We start from the raw sequence: 9,312 nt of genomic DNA, 5'->3' as shown, positions 1-9,312 counted from the left end.
TAACTTCTATGTGTACCCATTTCAAGTTAATAGTTTCATCTAGATTTTGGAGAATTTTATTGGATATCCAAATTATTTTCCTGGTTGCTAATTTTGTGTCTTCTTTTGTCCTTATAGCAATTAGTGGTGAAGGCAGTCTGCTCGTGATAGTGTTAGTGGTGGTGTTGTTCAGACTGTGACTGTAAGTTAATTTTATTTTTTATGCATTATATATCCTCCACCTTGTGAATCCCCTGTAGTCTGTTGATGTTGATGTTGGACATGAACTTGAATCTTTCCTTTACTCTTGTTGAGTAAATTTTTTCTTCACTGTGAAGTAGTGTACATGTTGGCTGATGAATAGATAAGAGTGTGTTTGGCTATGCTTTAAAAGTATCCTCACAAGTAAATAAGTAAGTATTCTCACAAGTAATAGATAGGCAGAGTTGCAAGGTAAGACACTAACATCCCTCGTAGTTACCTTACTGAAATTGACATACAGCGATCATCCGCACCCACTTGATTCGCCATTGTTGTCATACAATAACATTAATCTAGGTACACACAAATAAGAATGGAATTTAGCATTAGCTTTTTTGAAAGTGATATAAAACTCTTCCTTGCACAACGTTCCATCTGCAATTCTCACTTTTTATTAACCACCACATTGTATGGATAAAATTAATAAATGTGATTGCACACCTTTGTGTTTTCTAAAATGGCATCCCTGTATTAGGTCCATATAATGTCCTTTGAGTTTGACAAAATTATGTTAAGCATTTTATCTTAGTTGCTTACAACTCAACAAAGCTATAGCTACTCCAATAGCAGTAGGAAAATCTAGAGCAATTGAACTTTCAGGAATAGATACAGGATTACATTGTTCTTCATTTCCGTTTTGCATCCAAATCTAAGTCTTAGCTTTGTGTAGGAGAATGATGTTCATGTTCTATGTCTTTTTTGTAAAGGTTTTGGCTTGGAGTTTTCTCTCTTAGTATAGCCATCCCTGCCCCTTCACTTTAATCCCACAACCTCTTATACCACTTTATTTGTTTAACATATCTTCACTGGGTGTTTTGGAATTATTATAGCAAGTCGGTCAAGTGAACAAGGGGCCATTTAGTTGACGATGATGCTGGACGAATAGCTGCCTATAATAGACCAAAGCATAGGGCTTTGTGATTGGCCTATAATAGACCGAAACAAGGGGCCATTTAGTTCACAATTTGAATTGTTGCTGTTCAATGTTTGATAGTATCATAATGGACAAAGAATGACTGTAATTATCAAGGTTACTGTCTGAAATAAAATCTTATAAATCTAGTTTCAAAATTTAACAATAATATAAAATGATCATACAATTGTTGTTGTAGATTTTCAGAACAATACAGAGATGGAGCACAAAAGTTCGTAGAACTAGCTTGTAAAACTCTAAATTCAGAAATGATAAGATGCCCTTGTATCAAATGTAGGAATCTAAAGCATCACAACTATGAAATAGTATATGAACATTTGATTATTACTTGTATGGATCCTACGTACACTGATTGGGTATTTCATGGAGAAAAACCAAGTAAATCAAATTTGGTCGACGTAGAAATGCCTGAGTTATGTAGGATGTTTAGGGACTTCTATATGTAACATGATGTAGATTCTGAAAATCCTCATGATGGAACAGAGGAATACATTCAACGTTTAGTTAGCGATATGGAAACTCCTTTGTATCCTAGTTGTATGGCGTTTACGAAGATGTCAGTTTCAGTTGCTATATTTAAGCATAAAGCTGCACATGATTTATCAGATAATGGTTTCAATGAACTCATACATCTTGTGCGGTACATGTTACCACAGAATAATACACTTCCTAACTCATTTTATTTGATGAAAAAACTTGTCAATACATTTAATCTTGGCTATGAGAAGATATATGCTTGCTTGAATGATTGTTGTCTACATAGGAAGGAGCTTGAACATGTTGAATTATGTCCAAAATGTGGTTGCTCAAGATGGAAAGTTAACCAACAAACTAAGAAAGTTCAAAAAAAAATTCCAGCAAAAGTCTTGCGTTATTTCCGTATCATACCAAGACTTAAGAGGATGTTTGGAATAGAAGAGATGGCAAAAAAACTTAGATGGCACTCAAATAATAAGAGTTCAGATGGTAAAATGAGGCATCCGATTGATTCACTGGGATGGAAAATGATAAACAGAAGGTGGCCACATTTTGCGTTAGATCCTCGAAATATTAGATTGGGTCTTACCACCGATGGATTCAATCCTTTCAAAGATCTTAACTCTAAATATAGTTGTTGACCAGTTATTTTAACTATATACAACTTGCCTCCCTCATCATGCATGTCGAAGGAAAATTTGATGTTGAGTTTATTAATCTCGGGACCAAAGCAGCCAGGTAATGACATAGATGTTTATTTGGCACCACTTATAGATGATTTAATATTGTTATGGAGTGATGGGGTTGAGATGTATGATGCAGTTGCGAAGTCTACATTTAACTTAAAAGCTATTTTGATGTGGACAATACATGACTTTCCTGCGTACGGAAATGTATCTGGATGGCCCATCAAAGGAAAAATTGCATGTCTTATTTGTCGTGAACATATATGTTCAGTATGGCTGTCCCATTGTAGGAAGTTAGCATACATGGGACATAGAAGATTTCTCCCATTGAGTCATCCATTTCGCATGAAAAGGAGTTAGTTTGATGGACATATTGAAAATGGCATTAGGCCAAAGATAAAAACTGGTGAAGAAGATTCCTATGAAATTGATCAAATTGCAAATGATTGGGGCAAAAGTGGTAAGCGAAAGAGAAAGAAGAACATGACTCAATCCAATGTAACATGGAAGAAAAAGTCAATATTTTTCGGGCTACCATATTGGAAGGTAACTCTAGTTATATCATTTCCTTTTTTAATACATCTAACTGCGTTTAGTATCTCATGAAACAAGTGATGTTTGATTTGCAGACTTTACTTATACGGCATAATTTGGATGTGATGCACGTGGAAAAGAATATTTGTGAGAGCATCATTAGTACACTTTTGAATGTAAAAGGAAAATCGAAAGATGGTATTAACTGTCGTAAGGACTTGGAAGCTATAAACATTAGACATGATCTACATCTTGAGAGTAGAGGAAATAAAGCTTACTTACCTGCAGCTCCTCACACTTTATCAAAAAAAGAAAAACAAATATTTTGCAAAAGGCTTGCTAACTTGAGATTACCGGATGGTTATGGTTCTAATATTGGAAATTGCATTTCAGTGGAAGAATGTAAGATAGTTGGACTCAAGTCTCATGATTGTCACCTTTTAATTCCACAATTACTATCAGTTGCACTGAGAGGACTTTTACCTAAAGGACCAAGGAACTCTATTTTTAAATTGTGTTCATTTTTCAATGAAATATGTCAAGGAGTCGTAGATAGGAATAATGTTGAAATTTTAGAAGAGGATGTTGCTGAAACTTTGTGCATGTTGGAAAGGTATTTTTCGCCTTCCGTTTTTGATATAATGGTTCATTTAACAATTCATATTGGAAGAGAAGTTCGTCTATATGGACCAGTTCAATATCATTGGATGTACCCATTTGAGAGGTAGTACTCCTTATCCCCAGAAATTAAATCCACTATCAAATTGATTTCTACTTTATTACTTTTTTGGAAAATGTGTAGGTATATGAAAGTGTTGAAAGGGTACGTTATGAATTGTGCAAGACCTGAAGGGTGCATAGCCGAACGATATATTGTTGAAGAAAATGCAATGTTTTGTAGCAAATACATAAAACAAGTATCTGAAATAGGCTCTAAGTTTGCACGCAATGAAGAGTATGAGAGTGACTTCTTAGTTGCAGGTCGTCCAATTTCCAAAGGAAAGCCACTTGTACTATCTAATGAGATGCTAAAAGTTGCCCATCGCTATGTATTGCGGAATAGTGTAAAAGTGGCTCCATACATACAGTATGTTTGTGAAGTATATACTTTTTGGGATTTTAAGTTTTTCAAGATTTCTTGATATATTGTTTTTTACTTAGGATGCATATGGGTGAACTCAAGAGTTCTGACAAACGACTTGGAAGAAATGAGAATTTGTTGCATAAGAAACATATTGACACGTTTGCCACCTGGTTGCACAATAAGGTTGAAGTACATATATTAATGTGTTTATACTCATAACAGATTACGGGTCAATTGTTGCTGGACAATGTTTCAAATACTTTAAAGTCGCTTGCACATGGCCCTAGATGTCAATCCATGTCATATTCCAGTTTTGTAATAAATGGATTTCGATTTCACACTAAAGATGTCGAAAACTCTCGCCAAAATAGTGGCATTTTAGTTGAAGCAACAACCATCTGTAGATCTAGTGCAACAGATAATGCACATGTTTTTGGAAAAGTTCTTTATTATGGAGTTTTGCGCGATATTATAGTGCTTGACTATAATACATTTCATAATCCAATATTCAAGTGTGACTGGACAAATATTGTGAATGGAATAAAGAAGGAAGATGGATTCACTTTGGTTAACCTTCACGAAGGACACTGACAATTTGAAAATGATGCTTTCATTTTGGCATCACAGGCGAAACAAGTTTTTTATTCTAGGGAGAATGAAACATCTAATTGGTATGTTGTTTTGCAAGCTTCACCAAGAGACTTTCACGCGTTATATATGGAAGAAGATACTTCTTATGAGGCAACTATTCCATTGGATGTAACACAAATTAAAGACAATCATGAGGAGGATGAGAATTTTGCAAGGATAGATGTTGAAGGCATATTATGTGATATATAAATTGATTAGTTTGGTAAATGTCGTTATACATATAACTATTTAAATTCAAGTAGTAGAACTTTGAATATCATTCTCTTTCTCTTATTGTTTGCAGATTCGTGCTCTCTTAAGTGACTTTTTGGAACTAGGTGATATTATTAAATATACGCATGATGGATATAGGTCAGGTGTGTGTTTCAATACACTTCTTAAGATGGTAACTTTCGAGAATAATTAACTTTATGCTATGTTTTCATGTTGCATTGTTTAAGTCAAATAAGCAAGCTTCCAAGAGTTCTAAAAGACGAAGCGCTGCGATTGCTATTGCAATTCGGGAGACAAATAAAAGACTACGACCTTCTAGTGAACCTAGAGATACCATGTCTACTCCAATTACTGGTGATCAAAACATGACTTCGACAAGTGTAGATGCTACAAAAAAGAAAAGAGGTCCAACTCATTTGAAAATGGTTGCTGAAAATAACTATCAGAAAATGGAGCTTGAATTCAATGAATTCGGGCAAGTAGTTGGCCATAACTTTGATAAATTTGTCAGCACAGCCGGAGCCATAGTACGGGAGTACGTGCCAATTGTTATTAAAAATTGGCCTTCAGTGGATGACAATAAAAAAATTGAACTTTGGAATTTTATATAGGTACATTTATTTAATATGATACTTTTTTATTATGGGTTATACATTTTTCCTTCAAATCTTGATTGCCATTTTCAATCCCATATCGACTATTTTTAGTATTTGTGATAATTGTAGCAAAGATTCAATGTCAATGACTGCCATAAAAAAATGGCATTTCAATGTATGGGAACATATTTGAGGACATTCAAATCGAGATTGAGAAGAGATATCAAATGTCAAGTATCATCCACCGTGAATAGAAAATGCGCTATTGCTCTTCTTAGACTGAAGAATATAACCTTAGAAGAAGCATGGGAGAAGTTTGTAGAAGATACTCTTTCCACTGATTTTCAAGTAAGTTCTATTTTCGTATGAACTTTAAATTTTGTAGTCAATTATTGTTGATTTATATTTTTTTCCTTGACAGAAAAAAGTTCTAAGTTCAGCAAAATGAGAAGTAGTCAGAAGCTTCTCCATACTATAGGTCGAAAGGGTTATTCACGTATGGCTCACAATTTGGTACAAGAACTATCTTTCTTTATTTTTGATATGTGTCTTTATTGATTTCATATACGTGTCTATGATTGAGTTCAATATTGTTATTGTAGAAAAGAAAGGATCCAAATATAACAGGATTGAGAACGACAGTATGGACTCATGGACATCTTCGAAAGGATGGAAATCCAATAAGTGAGGCGGTTGCTGAAACTTTGGTACGTGTATTGTGTGTGTGTGTAGATCTAGTGTAATATTTAAGTTTCATAAGTGCAGATGAAGATAAAAGATTGTGCTGAGTCAATTTCTGATACACCAGCTGAAAATTCTATTCGAGATGATGCTGTTGCTCGAATTTTAGGTCCCCGAGTGTCGTGGATGAGTAAGGGGACTTGGACTTGGGTTACACCATCAAAAATAGATGAAAATACACAAAGCAGTGAGAAAGTGAGAGACCTTGAGAGCAAATTACAAACTCAATCAGTAAGGATGGAAGCACTCGAAGAAAAGGTTGAAGCACTTCTGAAGTTATCCCAGGTTATACTTTGCTATTACATAGAATATGATAGCGTAACTTAATATATCTTAACATTTCAATAAGTTTAAATTTTTTGTATTATTTTGCAGAATCAAAATAAGAATGTAGAGGATATGAGTTCACGTGCTTTTACTCCACAGGTTTTTGTATTGTATATTATTTTTTCAATATAAATTCAGATTATATCATACTAGTTTTAAAAATAGACTTTATTTTAATGCGAATTTGTAGTCTCAACAAGGAAGTGGTATGAAGGGAGGTATTGTACCAGTGGAAAATGGAAATTGTCAACTATTGCACTGGTACTTAGTTGAGGAGGAAATTGTAGGCGAAGGGAAGATTGCATCAATAGACCCAAGTACAAATGTGTATCACGTGCCACAATGACGAGATTGTTGGAAGGTTTGGGTTGACGAGGTGTACATGAGTCATTTGCCCTTATATAGACCAACGGAAGAATTTCGAGTTCTTAGTGACGCCATAGGAATTACTATTGCTTGGCCAAAGAGCTGCGTTAGACTTATTTGACGAAGGTACTTTATAAATTTCTGCATTTTTTTCCATTTACGTATTTGTCATTAAACATGTTTCAAGAGTGGCTATATATGTGTGCATACACAAGTCTACAACATTGAAGGTGGAAGTTTGTTCATGACATTACTAATGAGTGCACAATGACTTCTCTTAAAGAAGAAATTGATCTTATTTTTAAAAATCGATCAAGTTTTAATTATGAGCTTGTATTCTTGAGTGTGTGATTCAATTTTTTCTTTAAATGACATAAATCTATTGCTATATACGTTGAATGAGTATAGACTGGTTATGTAAAAAGAATGAATATAGTTGTGTCTTAAAAAGCTTTAAATGACATTGTATTATTTCTAAATTGCTTGCTTTTTTGATTAATTTGTTGTTATATTCTTTCTTTCTTGCAGTTACATGGAGTTTAAGTGAGTTTGAAAATCTCTTTTGTGCTTGTATCGTCTTGGATCTCGTCTATGTAAAAAGATTTGGCTGGGACTTGTTAGAAGCTTCGGTTATGAATCGTTTACATAACTTTTGGACATTTTTCATAGTTCTTTGGTTAGATGGTGTATATTTTTGAATTGAAGTATTTATTATATTTTGATGAAGTAATATTACATATCAGATCATGTTTATTGGCTTAAATGAAGCACTTTTAATTTTTTGTTGGCTTAAACTACTTGTGCGTAGATAGTAAAAATATGTTTTTAATTCATATGTTTAATTGGCAAGAAAAATGTAAAATAATTGATCAGAAAAATAAAAATGACATTTGCGACAAACCCCAGTTTCGGCAATGTGCATTACACATTGCTGAAACCTGGTTTCGTTGCAAGTTTCGAATGCCGAAACTCTTCGCTCTATGGTAACGTCTCATCCCACAACAGACGCCTGAAGGTTGTCGTAAGTCTATGGCAACGTTTTCTGCCTGTTGCCAAAAGTGGTTTTTGGTGTAGTGAGGTTCTCCCAAAATGAACAGTACGGAAGTTTAATGTTTGGACATAAAGGTCAGATCGTTAAAACTTGTCCAAGCTATTATATTGTATGCATTGTTCACTTTGGAATTCAAATCCAAATCATTTTATTTACGTCTAGAAATTCTAAACTTGTGATTGCTAGCATTAATTTTCATTTAAGAAATAAATGCAGCAAAATAGATAAAATTTCAATTAAACTTAACTGACATCATAATTTATGTAATTTATAAAATTGTATCATACAGCTTTCATCATTTGAAGATATAGTGATAACGTGAACTAACTCTTAGTAATCAAACATAATGCATATGATGTATATTATGACATGCATTTATATTACTTAAAATAAATAGCTTTTCCATTATGTATCCCTTTTCCTTTTCATTTCTATAAAACTTCACATTAACATTGTGAGCTCACTTTACTATATTGCCTAGTTAATCAGAATATAATGGATAATTATTATTTGGAACCTGATTCATTCTATCTATAGCACCACAAGGCGGTTATCATTAATATTGACATTCAACATTCCAACATTGAATATTGGTTGAGTATGTCGGTTCCCAAACCCCATTTCTTGACTTATTGACTTTTATAAATTTTTTATTTTTTGAAATTTCATGTATGCTTATTGATGCATTCGCATGCATGAATATGTCATTAGAAGTATTAATAACATAAAACGTAGGAATTATATATCATGTTCACGTAGGGACAATTTTGATAACATGTTTATACACATAATCAAGTGATGTACAAATGAAAGTAAGGGGGTTTACCTGAAATTCCTAGAAACAAATTTTTAGAATAGCAAATGGAGATGTCTCTAGTCGTTCACAAAGTCAATGTACCGAAATCCTAATTCATTACCATTTATTTATAAATTTTGACAAAAGCTTCTCTTTGGTTTTGAACCTATAATATTGCTCTTCTAAATTAATTTATTTAATAATGTCATTATAAAACCTTACGTGAAAATTAAGTTTTAACGTTCATAGAATTTAAAATTGAAATAGGGGTCATTAACTCAAAGTACTACTTGGTCAAAAAATCGTTAAAAAGTAGTAATTTATTTTACCATCAATGAAAAGAAATTATAATTATGTGCATAAGAGACAAATATACTAACATGTACATTAATGTGAGTGTGTATATATATACACACACATACATACATATACAACCCATATGAACAGATTTCTATTGCATATATACATGGATTATATACACATAAGAATGTTCAGCACATGAAATAAATTGAATCCCATACCCAGATTATATACAAGCAATTGTCCACGAAATGAACTAAATTGGATTATTTACGTGTAAAATTATATTAAATACACAGCCATATGAGTTACTTCA

At 33.1% G+C, this 9,312-nt stretch overlaps 1 protein-coding gene across 1 annotated transcript; it reads left to right on the top strand.

Moving 5' to 3' along the window:
- The first annotated feature begins 697 nt into the window (after positions 1 to 697).
- Positions 698 to 2,292, top strand: LOC111386721. The gene is made up of 3 exons (XM_023011186.1): positions 698 to 708; positions 1,353 to 1,552; positions 1,631 to 2,292. Exons 1-3 carry the CDS (start codon positions 698 to 700, stop codon positions 2,290 to 2,292), a joined length of 873 nt encoding a protein of 290 aa, XP_022866954.1.
- Positions 2,293 to 9,312: the final 7,020 nt, after the last annotated feature.

This window comes from Olea europaea, unplaced genomic scaffold (genome assembly GCF_002742605.1).
Source record: "Olea europaea var. sylvestris unplaced genomic scaffold, O_europaea_v1 scaffold3698, whole genome shotgun sequence".
NCBI lineage: Eukaryota > Viridiplantae > Streptophyta > Magnoliopsida > Lamiales > Oleaceae > Olea > Olea europaea.
Note: the sequence above shows the minus strand (reverse complement) of the source record. Positions and strands in the feature narration are given on the sequence as shown.